We start from the raw sequence: 23,486 nt of genomic DNA on the forward strand, positions 1-23,486 counted from the left end.
CACTGATAAACCCGGCAAGAAGAGGTAAACAAAGTTGTGTATAGTGCTTGGCTCAGCGCTTCGAGGCACCATTGCTTCAGTAAGGTCCATGCTATTTACTTCGGCTTCCTCTAAATACATGCAGATACTTTGAATTTAAACAAGAGCTTTGCAGGTTTTCCCTTGATAAAGAAAATCCACAGAAAAATACAGTTTGAGTAAAATACGATTTTTTTAGGTGGAACACTGGCGTTATAGGTTACTAGAATGGAATCGTGATTGTGCTGACTGCCGATGACCTTGTTCACGTGTCATATTTCATTGGTAAGTTGTAATAAAAACAAAAAAAGTCAGACAAATTTCACTCACTCACTCACTCACTAGCTGTGCCTGACAGATTGTCTTTCTCTGTAAGGATGTCTTCATGTCCTTGATCTTGTTGAGGTGTCTCAGGGGAGATTACCCTCTGAAGTTTGTGCAGAGATCTGACAAGGGAAGGAAGAATGACGCGTCGTATGCGACTTTGAGAGGTCACCTTCAGCGCTTTTATAAGGGCAACTAAATGGACTTTTCTGGTTTCAAGTCCCAATGACTTGTGACTTTTTGCCTCAATCTCACTCTGACAATAATCACACTTAACCTTTCCAAACATTTACTATCCCAACGGTTTATACCTCAACTTCACTACACTTTAGAAGTGTATGCATACTTAACAGTACCTCGATAGGGAAAGGTAAAAGGTTTAGATGTGACTGACAGACTTCTTGGAAACTGTAGCAAACATTTCTATGGTCTATGCCGGTGTAAGGCAGAGCTGTAAGACTGTCACAATGAGTGTGTCTGATCTGTAAATCAGCTTCTCTTTATTGAAGCATCCACTCAAAGCTGACCTTGATGGGATATTGGGATGGGATATTACTTTAGAACAAGATCCCATGAATATCTTTTGATATTTTTCCGTGTGAAGCTTTTCATTTCCTAGTTTTATGTTTTATTTTGTTCTCCATTCTATTATCTTGTAAAAAAAAAAAAGTGGTTCGGGTACTGGTGAGCTGTAAATGTGATATAATTCGTGAACTGATTCTTAACTAATGCAAGTGCACTCGCATGCCGATACCAATAAGAAGGGGCGTTTTCTATGAAGACACAAAGAGACACTTATAGACATAATACTCTATGCTCTGAAAAAGCATTGAAAATGATTGCTGATGCCGTTAAAGCCTCTTGCCATTGTAACCCAAGGCTTCGTGAAACACAAAACAAACGGCTTCACAATTTACCAAATAAATTGAAAAGTTAGCAGAATGTTTTCCCATGTTTTAGTCCCTTGGTAGTTTCTCATGTTCATGGCTGTCATTTTTAAATGCCTGGCAGCTAACCTATGTTCTGTTATTCTTTACACATATTTAATCTTTCATGAGTCGCCTTGTATGTAAGCTATTTTGACAGAGTTGTTTCTGCAATAATGGATACAGAGGGTGGTCCATTTATTGCGCTAAGACCTATTTAGCTTTACCGAACAGGACACAGATGATACACAGGATGAGCTCAGCAATGAGTCCTGTTAAGATGTCCAAGTTCAAAGAAATCGACCCACTATATTGACCATTTTGATCTTTTTATTCTTCAAGCAGAATCTTGCCTTTTTGGCAATGATTATAAGTAATCTGCTCCCTAGCTTAATATTTGGGTCATCTTTAATTGGTTGAGGACTTTTGCTTAAACTGTCTTCTGTAAGGCTCTCCTGTAGACTTTTTTTCTGCACAGTTGAAGGGAAATTGAAATATTGAGTGTTAGTTTAAGCCGCTCTGGAATTCTTTCCTTCCATTTGTGGGATATAACTTTCAGTATTTTCAATATTTAATGAGGCGGGATATTTTACGTTCTTTTCCAGCTTTGGTTGTTATTAAATGACAACCTTTTTTCGTATTATCCTTCCTCAATACGGATTTTCTTTTGCTGGCCGGTTGATGGATTTCTGCGTGAGGCCGGGGTGCACCGGCTAAGAAGTGCACATTGCCAAGCATAGACAGTAATGTGGGCACCGCGTTGTACGGACCTGGGCAGCATGGTCCGCCTCTCAGCTTGTATTTTATCCTTCTTACATTGGGGATAAGGAAACAAATCCATCCTTTCCCCATCATTATAAGTCTAAAGAAATCCATTGCCAAACACAGTAGCTTTTTATAAAACTCTTGTTACGCTGTTCATTTCATGTTTTACTGCTTGTTAGTACGTCAGATTTTACCGTGGCACAGCAGATTATCCCTGGGGCCCTTGCCCAGGTCAATTGGTCTAGCGAAGCTTACGCTTCAAACCGTTTTATGGCTTTGCACTTTCCTGTTTGTATTTGTATGCCTGTTGTCTCCTCCTTTTCAGTCCTCCTCCTCTTCTCCTCCCTTGTTAGTGGCTCCCTCAGGGTACTCAACTTTATTCATCCATCCAACTACTTTAATGTTTGAAGATGAAGCAACGAGCTGATGTCCACAAATTGGCCAATTTGCCATGGATAAATAAATGTTACAAATAAAAAACATTGTTCAATCTAGAAATGGGTCTGTAGCTCTGCAATACTTGTGCCCATTAATATTATTCCCCGCAATCCCCAAATTCCATTACAAATAAATAAACCAATCAACACAATTTAACCCATGAAATTCCAAGTTTGTTGGAGCTGATAGTTTCAGTGGAGAGTAGAACAGTAGCTCTGTTTCAACAAGACACGCAAGCCATTAGAGACATTAGAGATATTTCAGTGCAGCCGATGTAATCAAACTGTGACAGCCAAACCCCTGGGTCAGTGGCCCAGGGTAATTAACTGTTCCCCTGTGCATCTATGGATCCTGGCTGTGGAGGAATCTCTTATTGTGATCAGGCTATTAAGGGCTCCGCAGCACTGCAGGATATAGGAGATCGAGTGAGGCCGCATTGTAGATTCCAGGGTGTGTGTGTGTGTGTGTGTGTGTGTGTGTGTGTGTGTGTGTGTGTGTGTGTGTGTGTGTGTGTGTGTGTGTGTGTGTGTGTGTGTGTGTGTGTGTGTGTGTGTGTGTGTGTGTGTGTGTGTGTGTGTGTGTGTGTGTGTGTGTTTTCCCCACCGCTACCCCCTGCCAAGATGGCCAAGTTGGCCAAGTTCAACCATGATTAATCCAGAATCCTGGTTAATTTGTACTTATTTGTGCCAGTTAACTTCAAGCCTTCTAGCCATCTTCTTCCAAATGTTTATTTTAATCATTCTCCCAACACTTCCCAATGAAAATGTTCTCCAGTGAGATGTTATTAGTCTTCCTCTGCCTCAGGTTGTTCATTCTTCAATCCGCTGACTGAATCCTTTCCATTGATCAGTGTACTGTCCCAGACTGACACTACCACAGGCTGTGAATGAATGCATCACGGGGCCATTAGCTAGGATTTAATAATGGGCTGTACTCGCTTGCCACCCATATCAATGAAATATTTATATTAATTTGTCTTCAATGAGCATATCAAATCAACCCTGTACGTTAACATCTGTTCTTCTGAAATGCACTATAATGGTATTTGGTATTTTTGGTACAAGGTAGGCTTCATATTTAAGTACAAATTGTTAAGAAATATCTTCCAATTGTAAGGTATTGCTTCACCTCTGAGACTTTAATCTATTGGCTTTGCATAGCTGATTAACAATTTGTCAAACTGCCTTCCTTTTATTGTGCTTTTCCGGAGCATGTTTATAATTGGATTGAAAAGGGAATTGGCTGGATGTAAATCAAGACTTAATCAAGTCAAAATCGAGAATCATTAAAAAGCCCTTTCAGGTTGGAATTACACTTATTTATGTTCCTCAAGGTAACCGGATAGAAGGAAAGATTTTTATAAGGTCAGACCAGCTGAATAGTGGCCTGTTCACTCTGGCATCACTTTCATCGACTGAATTTCTCGAGTTGGGGGACAATTCCATTTAGCCTACCATCATAAAAATATTTAATCTGTTATCATAACAGGGCAATTGAGGAAAAAACGTGACATACGAGATCTAGAGATGTGTTATTTATAAAATAGCGTAGGATCACTCAATTGTATTTTTCCATACCGTAGCTTCTTCTGTGCACGTGGTCGAGGCGAAGACAATACAAGCAGGGATGAAAGTAATACTACAGTTGTATTCATGAATAAAATACACAGTATTCCTCTCGCTTATTAACGACAAAACCCTGCCAATTTGATGTGCAATTAGCATAGTAGCCGGTATGTGATAAAAAAATATATTGTGTCCCTTCAGAACATTTTTACCTAAAAAAGTGAATCGGATGCTAGTCAACATTTATATTTAACAAATTATCATATGGGGTTGTAAAAATTGAAATGGAAAAATGGGTGTTATAATAATTATTGGGAATCTAACCCAGAACCTCTTCACTGCGAATCAAGTGCATACTTGGGACACTGATTTCCACAATGAATCAGTTTCCCTTTGTTTTCATAATCATCATTAGCAGAAACACTGTGCATTCTCTTTCAACTGATTTTCATAACCATTAGCATTAATTATTCTAACTTCATATTCTTGTGAGAAATAAGCCATTAAAGTCAAAATACAGCAGTTAAAATCAGTGGGTTGCTTTGTTCTACTCAGTTAGTTCTATAATTACTATAATTTGATCACTTCAAACTTGAGTAACATCTTTCTGGCCATACAGTTGGTTTGCAAAATAGGTAAACATCGCCGCCATAGAAATAAAATGTAAACGAATGAGTCACAAGTTGAACACAATAGTCTTACTGTGGGTAACTGTTGTGGAGTGCATTGTTGCTACTCAATTGAGAGTGTGTCGAATGCTGCCAGTCTCTTTTGTGCGTGTTTTCTGAGACATATTTGTCTTCTCTATGACATAGTGTGTGGTATCTCTCCCTGTGCGCCACCACTGCTCTCTCAACAGCCCCTGCTTGGTTTCCATCAATGCAGATCCAGGGCTCATGGGGAGATGCCTCCTTGTTGGCAGCCTGTGGAGGCGATTGTCCTTGGGTGTAGTGGTTGGGCTCATGCTAGCAGCTTGCCTCATCCCGCTTGACAGGCTCTCTCCGAAGATAACAGTGTGTCTCAGCTCTGGCAGGATGGCAGCATGGGGGTTTGCTTTAAAATAGACCTGTAATCATGGGACCTAGACAGTGAGAAAAGGACTCTTGAGACTTTCTAATAACGTGCCAGCAGATCCAGAATTCAACCTGTAGGGAAGGATATTTTATTGCTGTTTGGTTACTGATCTGGTCATATAGTTCCCTAAGCGATGGTAGTGCTTTTTAAGAGTACAACATGATTACACCTTCAGTGTTGTAATGGTGGGTCATTCTGTGTTGATGTTATGCTTAAGACCCAAAGGCCATAGACCATATGCCTGGCTTGGATCCGCAAACACTGACATCACAAAGCTTTGGGAGGCCTCTCCTAGTAAAGCTACACACAGCGAGTTCTTGCTTCAGTTGTTTAACGATATGGCTTGCAGATGTCTAGTCTAAACACCAAAATCCATTTTTATTTTTGTTCAACTGGTTATTACATGAAAACACTGAACCAATGTTTGCACAATATATTTTGACCTCACCTGTAGTGTATGATTGGTTCTTGGGGTTTTACACTGACTGGCGGATGAACCCGGCCTGTTCTCCCAAGTAGGAACCTTGGCTCACTACATTGTGGAACCAAGTCACTTTTCAGTGTGTGCAAAACTGAACCATGCTGACTTTCTAGAGGACTCTTCGTGGTGAGTTCCAAGCGAAGGTCATCTTCAGCTAAAAGGCTTACATTTTTTTGGCACCCAAATGGAGGTACCAATATTGGACTAACTGGAAGATAAAGCAGGAATGAATGTAGATATAACGTTGCCGGTGGATGGGTCGTAAGCATTTGTGTGTTGTCCCTAGTCAGGTGCAGCTGCCACTCGCTCAACAGGTGCCTTTTATGGGATGCAAATTAGATTACCATGGTTACGGTAACAGATGATTTCTCAAGGGATCCATAGCCCACCTGCTGGATATGGGAACTTTGAAATGCTTCTGAAGATGGAAAGACTGTGTTATTTATGCAAATTTTAACTAATAAACAACCTTTTTGCTATTGTTGTGTTCTCTTGTGTATAATATTTAGTTCATGCCTATCAGATGTTGGTCATTGTGTAATTATTTTAAGTTGGGCCTTCCTGGGCGGTCTTCATAATTCTGTTTTGATTGTGCTGAACGCTGGCCTGAATCTAGCTGTGTGCATTGCACTGCCAAAACACTTATTTTGGCAAGAGTTGCACTGGATCACATTTCGTTAGCAAAGCACTCTGTTAAACATGAAACGCAAATGCTCGGGCCCATTTTCAAAGTATAAAGTGCACACACTTCGCACATGATCATTAAATTCATGTAAACAGCATTGCAAGGAACCACAACTGTGATAAAAATGTTTGGCTGGTATGTGGATTCCCTTCAGGCAAAAGCTCATGCCCTTGGCAATGAGCACATTGAGGCCCCTGTGATTCAAAGGACATTAAAGCAAGGCACAATGACAGCGAGTGGCTGTGAACCATACTTTAATCTTCCTCTGGCAGCCATCTTCAGGCAACGCTTTGGTAGATTCTCTATAGTAGCCACCCATTTTACATTTTACATCTTTTCTAGATTCATAATAAGTCATGTGATCTTTTTCGATAAGGGTGTTGAATCCCAGCCAAAAAGGTTTGAACACCAATGTCCACAGTGTAACTTTGAGTGTACCTGGTTATAACTGGACGTGTGCTTTCTGGTGATAAATTCATTCATATTTATTTTGGTATCCTTGCCTTTTCTCATTAAAGAAAAACATATTCAGAGAATGAATTAAGAAATCAGCAGGGATCATAGATGATGGACCCCTTCAGTATTCGGTGACTTTTAGTAATTGCTTCGTAAGCCAGAGAGCGACTTGCCCTAAGTGTGAGGCAGGGTCTGAATATGAAATTGGCTCTTTGATTAAGACCTCAGTATAGCGAGTGGGTTGAGTGTGCAGCAGTACTGCAGCCTGAGACAACAGATATGTTTTTCAGAGGTTTACCGATGCATAATAGGGTCTACCTCTCAACATTATGTCTGTAAGTATATAAAACATATCGAATTCAACGTTATCTTTTGTGAAAAGTGATTCATTATTCATATCCACTTCCTGCAAATAACCCTTTGCATTTATATTTTAAGCAGCGGTGGCGGTATTGCGGTCGCTTTACTGCACCGTTGTAACGAAAAGAGAGCTGAGCCGCAAGGCAAAGCTCTCGATCTACCGGTCGATCTTCGTTCCTATCCTCACCTATGGTCATGAGGGCTGGGTGATGACCGAAAGGACGAGATTGCGGGTACAAGCGGCCGAGATGAGTTTTCTCAGAAGGGTGGCTGGCGTCTCCCGTAGGGATAGGGTGAGAAGCTCAGCCATCCGTGAGGAACTCGGATTAGAGCCGCTGCTCCTTTACTTAGAAAGGAGTCAGCTGAGGTGGTTCGGGCATCTGGTAAGGATGCCCACTGGGCGCCTTTCTTGGGAGGTGATTCAGGCACGTCCAGTGGGGAGGAGACCTCGGGGAAGACCCAGGACTAGGTGGAGAGATTATATCTCAACACTGGCCTGGGAACGCCTCGGGATCCCCCCGTCAGAGCTGGTCAATGTGGCCCGGGAAAGGGAAGTCTGGGGCCCCCTGCTTGAGCTGCTCCCCCCGCGACCCGACCCCGGATAAGCGGACGAAAATGAGATGAGATGAGATTTATATTTTCTCTATATCTGAAATATATTTGGAAAAAAGTTCAAAGATTACAAGATCATCCAATATATAGGGAGACTAGCACCTTTAATAGAGTTTGCATATTAAATAATGAACAAGAAAGGAATGCTTTGCTCCATTATGTTTTACTTTACAGTACAGCTCCCTTTCAACTACTGTGCTCTGCTAGGGATTTTTTTTCTCATCTGCAGTCAGGTCACACTCGTGACAGATCTCCAGACACATGAAGCAGGGCAGGATTACAGAGAGTCTGGCCAGTAGATGATGGCAATAACACCACACATGAAAAAAGACTGTCTTTCTCTCTATCATTTGTCTATTGCACGCACTCTCACTGTCTCTGTCTCTCGCTTTCTCTGTCCAGCAATCTCTCTCACTCTCTCTCCTGTTCTCCATCCCCCTCTCTCGCTCTCTGGTTATATCCATATTTGGACCTCCTTCACTGTACATCCTCCCTACCCCCTTTTTCCCTCGGATCCCCAAGTTAATCATGTTAGGGCTGCAAGCGACACTGTGCTCTATACAGTACTGTTTGCAGTTCACATGGTATTGAATGACCTTTATTTTTACGGTTTTACCCTTTCACATAGTGGCGGATTATAACCCCCCACCCCTGAAAGGACATTGCCAACTTGTGACCCAAGATGTATCAATTTAACATGGTGGTGGTCTGTGCGGTTTGGGATTGAATCAACGTAATGAAGAACAAAATGGTATGAAACGGTGGCACACCTTCCCCACAGCCTGTCTGTCTTCATCATGCTGTCTCTCCTTCTACTGTACTCCCCCCCCCCCCCCCAGAGTCAGGCCACCCTCACACAATGAGCTACAGCTGTCCAAATTGACCTAGCAGACCTGTGCAAACATCCCTTCTGACGCAAAACCCATCCCCACTTTTATTATGAAAATCCACTCTGAATGGAGAATAAAGGGTGCGGCTTCTGAAACATATTTCAGGAAAGCACTGGTGAACAGCAATGCATGGAACCATTATGATGACAACAATGACCAAGATGTTAGCATTTTAATTTGAAAAGTACCAACACTCCAGTGATCAGTACCAGATATAGAGTAAGGCAGCACCTGGGGCCAATCTGGATATCGGACATGACACGTGTGCAGAGCTAACATTAACCAGGGTACCTGCGTAAAGCATAACACAATTATGTTATGGCCTTCCAGGAGGTACACAGAAGGTTCAGCAATTTAACCAATCAGAGGAAGCCCTCGGGTCACATGACGAAAATGTAGCCCCTGGATGATCCATTTACAGTGAGCTTTGATCTCGCCATGGAAAGCCTCAAGTGTAGAATTCCTGAGTGGGAATGACATGGAAGTGTATGGGATCGCTTGGAGTAACAAGGTCATGGCAGGTCAGTGTGATGTCATGGAGCAGGATGTGGATTGTGGTGTTTTGTTTGACGACATCCTCTGATTAAAATGAGGAATTCAAGCTGTTTTGTATATTGTCCCAAATACAGTTAGTAGAAAAAAAGAAAATTCACCATCAGCAATACATTAAGAGAGTTTCATCATTATTGATGAAGTAAAACAACCTGTTTGGCACAGTTTGGAAGGACTTCTAGGTGCATTCTACACATTGTGGTACTTACGATATATATATTTTTATTATTTCTGTGTAGATGCACAGTATAGACACATCAGGCTCTAGCACACGTTTAGAAGGGATAAATACTGTACTTGGATCACCCTTTGCTTTTTTACAGGAGTCTGCTGTACTTGATCAGGCTGTGGCTTCCTTCAGGAAATGTATCATCAGATTCTTGTTGTTATTGGAAACAACAGTGGAATGTCTATTGTTAACATTCTCTGTTGATTCTGCCATCCACAGCTGTTACAGAGGAAGCATGGGACTTTTGGTAGTCTGGTTGACACTGATTACACGCAGGTTTTTGATCCCAACTGCTCCAGTGGTCATAATGTAGCCAAGAGGTGGTGATGGACTAATCAGCCACAAATCATTAATGGCCGACATACGGCCAAAAAGTATGACCTGTGACTTACCGATCAACTTGAAATCAACTAATTGCAGGAGCCGATAACATGAACTGTTGTTGTTCAGTTAGGGAGACAACAATTAATGTTAAGCCTGCTTTGATATAATTCCTCTTTAAAATAGACACACGCACACGCACACACATACGCACACCTGGAGACCCAACACACACACAACTCACATTCAAGGTAGGCTTCACTTTGCTATGGACATAGCCCAATTTGTTGATCTCAGTTATAGGATGTTATCAGCCTGCATCTCACTGGAGAACAGGCTTCACTCAGCTTAAGTTAAGAAACTTAAATTATGCAGGTTTGTGCTAAAAAATATTGTTAGTCGAAACTATTTAAGTATCTATAACCTCAAAGGACAAGGCTACTCCCCAGTTATTCCTTCTGCTTTATGTGAAACTCACTGGCTACTCCACTGCTTTAATGGATATGGCTTTCTTGAAGCATACACTTTATAACCACGCTGTCTGCTGTAGCTCAACCCTGGTCTAAATTTGCGAGTGTAGCCTCCTTTCATCGAGTTCAGAAAACTATTGGAAACTTTATACACTTCCTTTGCATACTGCTTATTTATGTTGTTCTTATATTTGAATTGTTGTTTTGGAACAGTTTACTTGTCCCAGTGCAAATACATCCATCAAGTTTGTGCAAAACTCACTTTTCCTAAATCCAAGTATGCTTGCGTTATTTATGAGTTGCACGTGATGGAGATTGAAACTGAAAGAAATTTTTCCATAAAGAATTTCACCATAGGCTAAGGGCGACCCCAACAATAAACCTACTTTTTTTATGTTCCCAGTTACGAATAGGAAGCCATCCCAGTTGTCCATTACCAAAGTCAAGCAGTTTGTGGGCTCCTCTGCCTTCACCAAGAGGTCAATGTGGACCATAGACCAGCTACAGCAAATCAACGGCATCGACCCCAACAGAGTGAGTATGTCCATTCTGCACTGATATACATTGTTAAAAACCCTCCCTCTGCAGTTCATGGGAGAAGTTGTTTCTTCTTCAGAAGGCTGCATAGTCTAGTGTGGTTAGAGTGTTTGACTCAGAGCCCATGGGTTCTGGGTTCGAACCCCAATGTCCACAGTCTACATCCTTGACCGAGATGCCCTAACCTGCTGATTAATGACATGTGTCCATTACAATTGATTCTCTCTGTTAATTTTTACAGAAGCGTCAAATGACTCAATGAAGAATAGTTTACTTGTCCCCACCCATCACACCATTGCTGAAGCTTGACTCATGTCCTTCTTGCGTGCGCGTGATTTCCCAGGACTGTCCTGAGTTTGACTTGACGTTCGACAACGCCTTCGACCAGTGGGCCGCCAGCTCGGCAGGGGAGAAGTGCACCTTCGTCCAGATCCTCCATCACACCTGTCAGCGCTACACGCCCAACAAGAAACCCGAGTTCGTCAACTGTCAGGCCAAACTGATGGGAGGTAAATATTGTCTGCGGCCGCAAGCAGTACTGTCCCTCCTTAATCCTCACACGCACACGAGTGCTATTTGCAACGGTGAGGTCTTCTGTGTGGAGTAACCACCATTGGTACACCATATGTCTCTACGTCACAGGCGTAGCCTAAAGGCTTAGTTATGGTTGCGCGTCGACGTGATGCACTGGGGTCTACGGACCCATTACATCCATCCAAACCTTACTTGCGTCCACCACCAGGGCCTGATGTGCGCCTCCGTAAAATTGGGAGGCGAAAACTTAAAAAATACTATTAACCGAAACCTTTCACAGACTATGATCAGAATCGGGGAAATCAAATAAGTACATATTTTGCATTTACGTAGAGACCCACGGTTATCCACGGTTGTTCGTCTTCGAGGTATGATTCTATGTGGATGAATCATACTTAATTGACGACCAAACCAGTAGCTCCGACCCTCCAACTAACTGTTATAGTGAGTGTGCTGTGTGTAATTACATTCTTCCCTTACTGTGTGGTCAGAACCGGAAGACCACTGTTCTGTTTTTGATGTGGTGTTTTTTGGATTTAATCAACATTACTATTACTCATTAATTATGTATCCCGGGAAAACTCCCAATTCCTGCCACTCCCACATGTAAACATTAACATCATCCACTACAAACACACATTTTCAAATATCCTAACGTTAGATTTTTAAATGAATGGTATTTGCATGTGCATGTGGTTAATGTATAGATGATCAGTCTGAAGATTGTGTAGAGATGGAGTTTGTTTTCACAAGGGTTTGGTGATATAATCTCTGCCGTGGCCATGGCGCCTGTCGGGGGTGTGGAATTCTGAATGGCATAATCAATATCGATCTGTTTATCATCATGTCTTCAAACAGCATTGGGCCTACTGGTTTATTCATGGGGTTATTTATGGAATTACATACTCCCCCGCCCCCCGAAACATCTACAACCTCAACCAAAAAATAACCCTTCCCATGCTACAACCAAAGGTTAGGTGTGTGTGTTTGTTACACAGTGTTTGTGTGTGCAATTGAGGCCATCATTCTATCCATTCATTGGATATGGAGGGTTGTTGTACTGTGTATGTGTGTGTGTGTGTGTGTGTGTGTGTGTGTGTGTGTGTGTGTGTGTGTGTGTCTCTCATCTGTCTCTGTCCGTACGTAATGTGTCTTGTTTGTTGTGATACTTTTTCTCGTACTGTGTGTTAGTGTGTGCGTGTGGGCAGTGCTGTCATGGTGTGAGGTATAGCACTGTGTCTGCACTGCAGGAATTCATGTGGGGAGCAGATGTAGCATCACACCCGCACGCCTACAGTCCTTGGTTCTACACACTATTATCCCATTGTAGTGCTCAGCCTGGCTGACATCACAGGCATCACACAAGTTAGGGGGTTACATAAAACGACAATGCTTTCCATGAAGGAAATAAGCCCCTTGTAGCTAGCTTTCATAGACACACGTTATTAAATAGCACTTTTCAAGCGTAAGCAATACGTCTCAATAAAACGTTCCAAAGTAGTTAAGAACAAATGGAGTGTTACGGGACGAGGAGCGAAGAGGAGGCCACCGCCGGTTCTGTCCACGTCGGTTTAAGTCTCACACCAGTGCAAAACAAAACACATCAAGCTGCTCGGGTGTGGGACCATGACTGCGGTGGACTCTTCTCTTCAGAGACCGTCAAGGAGTGGACCTTCTGAGGAACACAAAGAAGGATATAGATTTTACCCATGGGATGTCGCTTTATGCAAATTCATTGTTTGTCAACATAGGGTAGAAGAGGAAAAAGATTGGTCATACATCATTAGGTAGTTAGTAGCTCACCCCCTGGGGAGGAAGTTGAATGTCCAGAGATTGTTTATTTTGCCAGAGACTATTAGGTGAATTTTTTTCCAGGGAGAGTCAACCTAATAAGCTGTGTGAAGTGGTCACTAAGGGCTTAACAGTGAACTGGAAGGACCCCATCTCAGACAACAGGAATGAAAGGCAACATGATCAACCAGCCATGCAGTTAGATCCTATAGAAGAGACAGCCAATCATCTCATCCTTCAAACTCATGTTTTATTGGTTGCGCCGTCAACACAATACAACCTGACACTTTTCCCTGCATTTTAGGAGCATCAAGAATTGTAAAAACATACAGGGAATAATACGTCAATTTATGTGGGGGATTTTCGATGCCTTAGTCTTTTATGTTCTGGGGCCATCACAGCGTTTGGAGGCATTATCACTGGTGACAATGTCTAGAGCTTAGCTTTACCCTTTTGTTTTTTGACAGCACACTGAGACAGTGTGGAGCTGAATTTAGTGGCACTTACCCTGTCAATTTGCTGGATACAAAACCAAAGGGGTTTTGTGTGTGGTGGACATAATTTGGTCTATTGCTCTTCTTTAGCACATATGGCCGATAAGTGTAACGTGTTAAAGGTTTGTGTATGTATGTGTGTTTGTGTGTGTGTGCGTGTGTGTGTGTATATATGTCTGTGTATATGTGTCTATTTTGCACAAAAATACCATCACTTACTCATCTGGGATTCCTTTTATGTATGTTGTTGTTTTTTACAGCCATTCTTTGTTAGACATTTTTTGGAACTGCCTTAGGTTCTTGTCCAGTGACACCAAGCCAATAGCATATGACCCGTTTCAAGTGCATAAATAGGGCGTGCACCGTGAAGTGTTTTAGATGTTCGTGAGGCTTTTGGTTGCTAATTAAAAGATGTAACGCGTTGTGTTTGCCTTTTGATCAGGGCACTCCCCCACGCCCTGTTTCCTAATTACTCTCCAGAACCTTAAAACGTTTTCAGTTCTTTCAGGTCAGAGTCAGTTATGTTTTTTAAATGATGCATTGAGAAACTTTTTTTGGTCCGTTTTATCAGGTTAGAGCCTCTGCATTGAGATAAACATATGACTGTTTATTAGAGTGAAGTGCTGTTAAATAAATAGGTGAAATATAATTTATCTAGTTGCAAGTTTAATATTGGTTGAGCTATTACTCCTTGGGTCAGGTTACTGGAAGGGAAGTCATCTTATTCATGCAAAAAAAGCAGTCACTTGTGAAGCTTCCCATTAGCAGATGCATAGATAAAGAAATAACACACCATTTTGATCTAACAATAATCGAATTGGATTGGCCTAACCTGCTTTAACACAACTTTTGGATTGAAGTGCTTTAACATCACCGTGTTCTCATTTTGACAGTGGATTTTTCAAACAAAAAAGTAACAGTTTGGGACTAATTTCAAAAGATACAAAATATTTGTAAATATAAGTTAAAACATTTTGACTTTGATTATTTTCTCATGACAGAGGACCAGGATGTAGTTGTTCGTTGCAGGGTCTTTTTGAGCAAGATGAGGAAAGAGTTGGTTGTCCAACATGGGCATCTACGCAGACAAGGTAAGACAGGGGTGTCTCATAAAGTTATGAAATCACATTTTAATTAACCCCGTTTGTTGAAACACTTCCAGCACTACCCAAGGACTTTTCCCAAAAAGGCCAGCTTTCCTGATTACCTGTGTTTACCAATAAAACATCAACTTCGACTTTGTCCCGTGTTAACATATACAGTACATGTTTGTTTACATTCCTGGCATTCTCAAGTTATTCATCATGTATCAGAGAGAGGGATGATGACCCAGGATAAGGGGTTTAGTTGTTATCAAAAGGTCATGTTTTAATCCATTACTCTAAGGACAGACGGGCTATTCTGGTGCAGAGGGAGGGTGTGTCAGCTTAAGGAGAATTACAATAGCGTCCCTGTTTGGAGGGACCGGACGGGGCTCTGTGTAACTGAGTATATTTCCTTGTTCCTTCACACCAAGCATTCCCTCGGTCCAGACGGTTATGCTGAAAAAGAGAGTATCATGACATCTATCAGCTGATTAAATTCCCTCTCAGACGAGTATTCATGGTAACCTAGTACCTGTTTATCTGTCAGATGTGCCGTGGCTCTCGTACAGTAAGGACACAATGTTCCAGGGTATCCCCCATCTTAGCATACATATCTCTTAGCATAAGCATTGTTTGATAGTGATGCAGTGATTGTTGAAAAATAGGGTATATTCCCTTAAAACATCTGGCTAACACCAAAAAAATATCCTATTTGCATTTCTGTATTTTTTCTTAACTGTAAGCTGGTTACAGCTTGTTACAGAGGTCAAACAATATGCTTGAGCAGCATTCAACGTTTACAAAACCAAAGCACACATTTGTCTCTCTCTATCTCTCCTTCTCCCTTTTGTGCTTTATTTCTTTGTCTTCGCCTCCAGTAGATAATCTGACAGGTAGTTGGCCTGCATGGCAGTCCATTTGGGATTTCACTTGTGTTTTGTTACCAAATAGCAATTCAAGAGAGAGAGTGATGGAGAGAGATCATTTTGTGCAACTAAATCGTATGGTTCTACGTTCAATTCTCCGGCAGCAACTTTGTAAAGTAAGTAGGGCTGTAGTAAGCTAAATAAATTCTTGTTAGACTGACATACCTGACATAAGTCATTGGGTTTCGGATCAACTCTTGGTCCGAGTCCGATTCATCTAGGGCAGAGTATCTACAGGTCGCACACCAGACAAGTTATTGGTATAAATAATCAATGTTATTTCTAACACAATAAAGCCTATCACTCAAAAATACAGTCTGCATATGTCCCTCCCTCCCCTGAAAATAATGGGTAAGAAGCGCTTTCGTCTTTATGAAAGTAGCTGCAGCGATAGTCCGATCAATGGGAATAGAGTCGGACAAGAGCATATCAACCAAACCAACCGACCCAGAGGCTGTCTTCCCTAGTAAACAGATGGACGACTTGATTAACATGGTTGTTTTCAATGAGCGTGTATGTTATCGAAATAAGAGCAGACTTTATTTTCAATGGGCATTATTCTGCAGTTCTGTCCACCTACACATGACAGTGCATGTAATTACATGCACCAACCAGGAGAATATGATTACACTCTGTCTCACTGCAAAGAAACAGCCAGGCAGGAAAGTGGATGGGAATGGTGGATGGAAAAAGGTGGACCCGTTTCGTTATTGGTAGGCTCCCAAATGGCCGTGGGTTGTGTGTGCCGGAGGCTGTCCAGGGCTGGGTTTGTGGGGGCTTAGGGGCCGTGGAGGGCTGGGTTTGTGTGGGTTGGGGGAATGGGATTGCCGGTATTATGCTTGCGGGCGGCTCTGAGCCGTAGAGGATTAAGAGAAAAGTGTCTGGAGGTGAAGAGGTCTTCCTTCCTACAAGGACGCTGCATCCTTCATTGCAAGCCCTTACATTCCAAGGCGGAAACGTGGTGAAGCATATTGGGTAATAATGATAACAGTGATCTTTATTTATATGCTGCTTTGCACGACAGATGTTTCACGGTGGTATTAAACCACTAAGGTGTTTAATAACAAGAACTCTACATGCGCGGATAAACACCATCATAAGTTACTGTAAAAATATCGAGTCCTGTTCGATGGACAGACGCCTCCTTCCATCCAACCGGTTTTCTTGCCGGTTGGAAAAATGTTGATTAAATACCAGCAATTTAACTTTCCCCAAGCGGTGGTTGAGTAGAACCCGCAGAGACAGACAGCCTAGAGCCTGTGGTTTGTAGCGTCACCCCTAGAGAATCTCAGTTCAGGGGAAAAAACTCCTAGCTGTGCGTGTGCATTTGCATTCACACGGTGTGCTTCTGTGCGTCTCGCGTTGTTTCAGTGTGTGAGCTTTGATGCAGTGCAGCGCCTATAGTGTTCGCCCATGTGTTTGTGTACGTGTGTGTGTTTGCTGAACACTCAACGCATCGAATGAACTTCTTTCTGAATGAAAAGAAGATTCCTCTCTGTCTGCACGGGGGCGGTAATGTGGAGGCCACTGCACCAGTGCCCTCTCCTCCTATCTATCCATCCGCCTACCTCCCTGAATGCCACAGGACAGAGGAATGTACTATATATTGCACAGCTCCAGTCAGGGAATCACAGAGTCTTAATAACACCCTCGGTCCCTTCTAGCCTTGCACTCTCTGTCCTCAACATTTCCCTCACACTCATTTATCGCCACAGTTTTACGGTCCAGGAAGGAATTACCTCTTGGTATTGTCCCCAATGGGCATGTCTGAATTTGTTTCTCTATTTTCGCTGAGACAGTTTGAAGTTAAGACATAGAACTTAAATTTGCTCTTATTTGTTCTACATGGGTGAGGTGTGTAGGCGAGTGCTCGGTATTTTTATATTAATATAAATATTTTCTGACTATAATGAGCATACTCACAACTTAGGCTGTGGTCTACAGTGTTTTGCAGTCCTCTCTCGCACACAGCCCTAGTTGTGGCGTATTTTTTGTTTCACTAAAGAATAACTACGCGTCATAAGTGGCACTGCAAAGCAAAAACCCCCATTGTCTTGTTGGGCATTTCAAGGGAGGCAATTCACAAGCAACAATGGACTAAATAAGTTCCAAATCAATGCCATTGTTTCCCTCTCCCAAAGTGTTTTTTATACCCATATCTACATAGTGTTTCCCAAGGTGATGGATTATACCAACCTGGGTGAGTGCCAGCGCAGTGGCAACAATGAGAAAATGGAATTGTTTTTTGGTTTAGTTCATTGTGTGCACAATTTGGGCACAACAACTTAAGGGCTTCAGATGAATAGCTTTTTTAACCGTCTTGTCCGCATGACAAACCGGCGCTTCCCGAAGTTGCATTGTGCATTGCGACCTACGGTTTATTGACATTCAGTCATTAAAGAGCAGGTCCTGGGGTGGACATTTTCACGTCAGAGAGCAGAGCCCGTTTTGGAGCGATCAGGTTTTTCGATTATTTGAAAAGTGTCCACCTCATGACATTGAGAGTGCCTCGGTGATGCTGGAAAACGAAACAGTGAATTACTCTGTACCTGTTAAGAGAAAGGTAGCAGCACACACGGGTGACGGGTTAGTTTCAGTTCATCTCTTCTCACAGAAAAGACTGTTCTTTGGGAGGAAACCACATTTGCTTGTTTGACGCGTTGTTCTTCCATGACTCCACTTTGATGTGCTTTCAAGTATTAATGACAATGCTTTGGGTCACGGATTGAACCACTTACAGAAACTACAATGGAACAGCTTAAGTTCAAGGTCTCTATCATACTTCCTGATCCCCGCCAATTGGAATCATTCTGTCCTATATTTCTCCTTTTCTCTCCCGCCTGCCGTCCACTCATACCCATGCATAAGTTCCCTGTTCCTCTGCTCCCCTCAGGTAACAGCATACTGCACACAGCGGCTGACAGCGTGACCAGTGCGGTTCAGAAGGCCAGCCAGGCCCTGAATGAGCGCGGCGAGCGTCTGGGCCGCGCCGAAGACAAGACCGCCGACATGATGAACAGCTCCGAGCAGTTCGCCGTCACGGCTCACAAAGTAAGACCCTGGTGATGGGGGGAAGTCAGGGCGACTGATGTGACGGGAGGGACATGTAACATGTACAATCCAGGAGGTAGCCCTTACTGTGTGGGAACCTAACTGTGATACACGGAGGTTCTTTCCTACACAACTCTCTGAGTATTAAGTTTACGTTCTGTCCTTTTAGCCAATGCGACTTCAATCAAATGATTTCAGAGTTTTATTGATTACAGCCAATTTCAAATCAAATGGTATTATCAGGGAATGGTGTAAAACTAAATGTAAGGCCATTAGAAGACAACGTAGTTTTTTATAGTTTTCTATGGACTTGTGTCAGGCATTAGGGGCTTTTTTTGTCTTCTATTCACATCATTACTCTCGATCTAAACGTATTCTCTTATTCTCTCTGCGGTTTTCCCCATTTGCCCACTCCTATTGTCATGCTGCTTAACGAGGCTGTAGCATAATTTACCGTACTCTTGTGCTTCCTGTTTTCATGAAAAAAATATCAATAAGACAGGGAAAATCCAGGGCTCTAGCAAACCCAAACCCTTGATCAGTCATGGAACTTGCAGTCAACCACGTAATGTCATTCACCATCACTGGTTGAATATTGTTACCTACTTAATCTTTACATTTATGCAATTAAAGTTCTCCATCAATTTCAGCTTATTTATGTAGATCTGAAGTAGTCTCATTGGTAACCCACAAATCTGGTGTATTATCATTATCATACACCATCCTTTAGGTCACAGATCTTTGGGTCAAACATGGGCCCAGGTCCAAGTAGACCCAAGAGGCTCAGGGTCAAGCACTAGGGCCCTAGCTTAATAAGAGTTTGAGAAAGTTGGATCTTACATTCTGAGACCATCTGTCTGTAACCCTGCTGTTCAGTCTTCAGCTTATATAAATCACAGTGGATAGCAGGAGCCTCACACACAGTATCAAATGTAGACGTTGGTTCAAACTCAGGTGCAAGTTTCCAAGTCCAGGAGCTTCCAGAAAGGCTACGGAATCAATACTTGTGTTCAAAACTTTATTCTTGGGCTCACGCAAGATACCCCAAAACAACCACCAGGGTCCTTCCGTGGCTCAGCAACTTCTTAGCTTAATCTTCCCATGCTTGTTCCCAGGATTCTTCCCATGATTCTTCTCCCATGCTTCATCTCAATTCAGCACATGACAAGGGCAGAGCTCTCAGTTACCTCCAATCATACTTGTTATCTAACAAAAAGGTGTAACCCACTGGTTACAATTGGGTTATAGTTATTCGAATCAAGACAATCATGAACCGCCTGCACAATAGTACAATCGTCAACAGATACCAAAGACTGCATTCACAAGGCTGTCTTTGGGCTCCTTGTATTGACTTGGTTTTTAATGGTGCATTTAGGGCATGTGGATGATGGTCGGCACACACATCACTCATCATTCACCCTTCATTATTAATTAATCACACATGGTTGTCCAAAGACTCAGACAGTGATTTCCGATAAAGGCTTGAAAGAGCAGGTAGGGCTATTGCTTTTTTCCTAATGCTTTGCTGCACTCCATCTCAACTCAATAAAAGATCATCAAAATTATAATCAGTAGTTGGTTCATAGGTGAGACAGTGAGACAATAGCGCACACGTTCTCACCTTCCCGCCTCCCATTGGTTTGGTATCTAAATGCCAAACGCACTATAGTGCTGCTCTGCTTCCCCCACCTGATCAATCTCTGAACTGCAGTGTGTGTGTGTGTGTGTGTGTGTGTGTGTGTGTGTGTGTGTGTGTGTGTGTGTGTGTGTGTGTGCTTGTGTGTGTGTGTGTGTGTGTGTGTGTGTGTGTGTGTGTGTGTGTGTGTGTGTGTGTGTGTGTGTGTGTGTGTGTGTGTGTGTGTGTGTGTGTGTGTGTGTGTGTGTGTGTGTGTGTGTGTGTGGCCAAAACTATAATGGTTGCTGCACTTTTTTGTTATTATTTGCGAGAATAACCAGGCAAGCGCCAACTAAAAATTATAATCTATTGCAGGACAAAATAATAAAAAGGGGATTACTAAGCACATTTTTTTGTGCTGACTTGCATTTTTCGTTATGAGGACGTTTAAATATACATTACTGGTACTGTAGGAAGCTGTCCTAACCCAATTGAACTCTCCCTCTCCCTCTCCCTCTCCCTCTCCCTCTCCCTCTCTCTCTCTCTCTCTCTCCAGCTTGCCATGAAGCACAAGTGTTAGACCAGTGCCAAACCCAGCTCGCAGGATGCTTGGAGAACAGCCGCTAGCCTGTCACCACAGAACGGATGGAACTCAGATTGTATTGTTTTTAATCTTCTTTTTATATATATATATTTGCGGATTTGTTAACAGGTAACACATAATTATTTAATACCGGCACATCTTGACGAGGATGGACACAGCAAGCTGGCTGAGGCGAAACAGAGAGAAAGAATATATATATATATATATATATATATATATATATATATATATTTCTTGCGATTTCTTAATTTAAAAAAGACGTGACAAGCCGAGACAACGATGTTGCGACGAGCCGAAACAAAAGTTCTCTTTGTGTCTTCGTGTGGTGCGGCCGACCTACTCCTCACCATCACAGGCCATCATTAGTGTCCTCCCTTTATAAATTACTCATATGATTCCTCACACTGGTTGTTCATGTCTTCTGCTGTTCATTTTTATTTTTGGGCATACATTACATTATGTTAAGAGCCCTCTTTGTTGTGGCTCTTTGACCAATGTGTTTGCGTGTGCAAGTATGTGCGTGAGTGTGTGTGTGTGTGTAAGAGGGATCGAGAAGCAAGGCATCTACTGGAGATGACTCTAGTGTACAACTAGCCGGGCACATTGATGAACAGAAAACACAACATCGCCTGCTTCAAACGTACGCTTGAGACGACGGATGAAATCCCTTGCAAACTAAACGCTGCTTTGACAGTTGAGTGGTGTCCGCTGTGGTTTTCCGATGTACGGTTTTCAAAGGGCCCTAGTTGGCGGCCCTTACTTTAGTGTCTACACATGTTTCAAGCACTTGAGTATTAGCCAGAAACGCAATGAACACTTTGTATTCGGATGCGCTTCTGTGATTCAAGCATGCAAGAACGGCGGAGATTCAGTGCTCTTATTTTACAAATAATACAGAAAAATACATTTGTTAAAGCCATGTTGTACTCTTCATCTGAATAAGCTTTGGAAGGTCTTATAATTCACAGGTCAAAAGGGAGAAAAAAACCATACAGTAGCAATGTACACCAGCTTCAGCATTGTATAAAAGCATATACATGTAATTCCTGCACACTTCGTTCAGTGTTACTCGAGCAGATTTGTCCTGTGAACTTGTGATACTCCCTGGCTGTGTTTAAACTATGATCATAAGCTTATCTTGTATCATATTTGTTTTATTTTGTTGACATGGCTGGGTTACTCGTGAAGATATGACTACGTATATGTATATACTGAGGAAATTACTCACACATTGACAGTGTCCCCAATAACAGCATCAATGTGTACTAGTGAGTTTGAACCTCATAACTGTGGCTTAGGGGCAACATATTTGACTTTTTGTATTTATGATTGTTCTTATGAATGTTACACTCTCACGATGCGCACTGGCATTGTCCTCCTTGCTGATCACTTGTTGACGAGTTCAAGGTGAAAAACATCTACTGTGGACTCTTAGTCTGCTGTCTTAATGAATCTATTTTTTGGCTTACTTACTGGTCTGCTCATACTTCAACCTAACACTTTGGATGTTTGTTGTTTTAATAAAACAAAGAGGAGACATTAAACTGGATTGTGTTTAGTGTGACTTGCTTTGTTAAGTGAGAACTTGTACTATTAGGAATGGAAATATACCCATCTCTATATGGCATAAAATATGTCTGCAATATAAATATGCATTGATTTATGCATATGTTTTGTTTTCACATTGACGCCTAATATTACATCATAAAATAGGGCCATTACTTTCTCTCCCAATGCAGAATGACGTTTTTCAAGACTGATGTCTTTATTGGGAAATGAGAATGAAATTGGATTTTCAAATTGACTACATCGTCTTTATCCCCCTCCTATAGACCCCAGCCCAGTGGATTTAATTGGGAACTATTATTAGGGATCCCTGATAAATCGTTTATAGAAACGCTGACCTTTTATTCCATTTAAGCGCGACAGTTCCAATCTACACCACTAGTAGGTGTAAAAGCTTTATATATTTATTAGCCCTCGACTTCAATTGATTTGCTCGGTAGAACCTTTTTATTGTGTTTATTAATTAGGATAAGAAGTTTGTTGGATATGTCTTCAATGAATATAGCCTACAATAAGATGCAAAAGAAAATATGGAAAATGTGTCCTAATTATGTGTCCAATTTAAAATATTCATCAGAACAGCAAGTATTTCAACCATTAACATGCAAACTTTTTTTGCATCACTGAGAAAACCTCAAATTTGACGCACTCACGATGCTTCCGGAGGGATTATACGGTACGGTCTCACATAAGAACGTCTACGGAGCGCGCGGTTATCTTCACCTTGAGGAGGTAGAGGTCCGTTGAGATTCCGCCCAGCCACGTGGTGTGGAGAGGTGTGATTACTTCATCACAACCGCTCGGCTCGAGGGCCCCTCCCCCTACGGACTAGCAGTGCAGCTCCGACTGTCACCGGCCGGCCAGCGAGATAGCCAGCCAGCCAGTGGACCTCGGGTTAATTTTAATCTTCAGAGCTTCCCGAGGCCCTATCAAATTATAACACGTTAAACCCACAGGGTGAGTTCGCCGAATGAAGCCGCACTGCTTTTCATGATGACTCACACTACACTTTTAGTACACTACCACTAACAGTGGAAACTGTTTCTGTCATAGTGAGCGCTGTTGCATTTCCCCCGCAAAGTCAAAGTTTAATAATAACAGCAGCAAGATATTGCCT

General features: G+C 42.2%; 1 protein-coding gene across 3 annotated transcripts in view; it reads left to right on the forward strand.

The window, feature by feature from the left end:
* The window catches only part of stxbp6 (syntaxin binding protein 6 (amisyn)), a 104,163-nt gene extending 81,060 nt beyond the window's left edge, over positions 1–23,103 (forward strand). The window contains exons 3-7 of one of the 3 annotated variants that reach the window (XM_056590488.1): positions 10,570–10,700; positions 11,047–11,212; positions 14,524–14,613; positions 18,427–18,584; positions 20,756–23,101. In XM_056590488.1, the coding sequence (XP_056446463.1) occupies positions 10,570–10,700; positions 11,047–11,212; positions 14,524–14,613; positions 18,427–18,584; positions 20,756–20,779 (569 nt within the window). In that variant the 3' untranslated portion in view covers positions 20,780–23,101. Of the gene's footprint in view, positions 1–10,569; positions 10,701–11,046; positions 11,213–14,523; positions 14,614–18,426; positions 18,585–20,755 lie in introns of all 3 variants that reach the window. The other 2 variants (XM_056590487.1, XM_056590486.1) reach the window with 2 other exon arrangements.
* Positions 23,104–23,486: the final 383 nt, after the last annotated feature.

Source organism: Gadus chalcogrammus, chromosome 5, assembly GCF_026213295.1.
Source record: "Gadus chalcogrammus isolate NIFS_2021 chromosome 5, NIFS_Gcha_1.0, whole genome shotgun sequence".
Lineage (NCBI taxonomy): Eukaryota > Metazoa > Chordata > Actinopteri > Gadiformes > Gadidae > Gadus > Gadus chalcogrammus.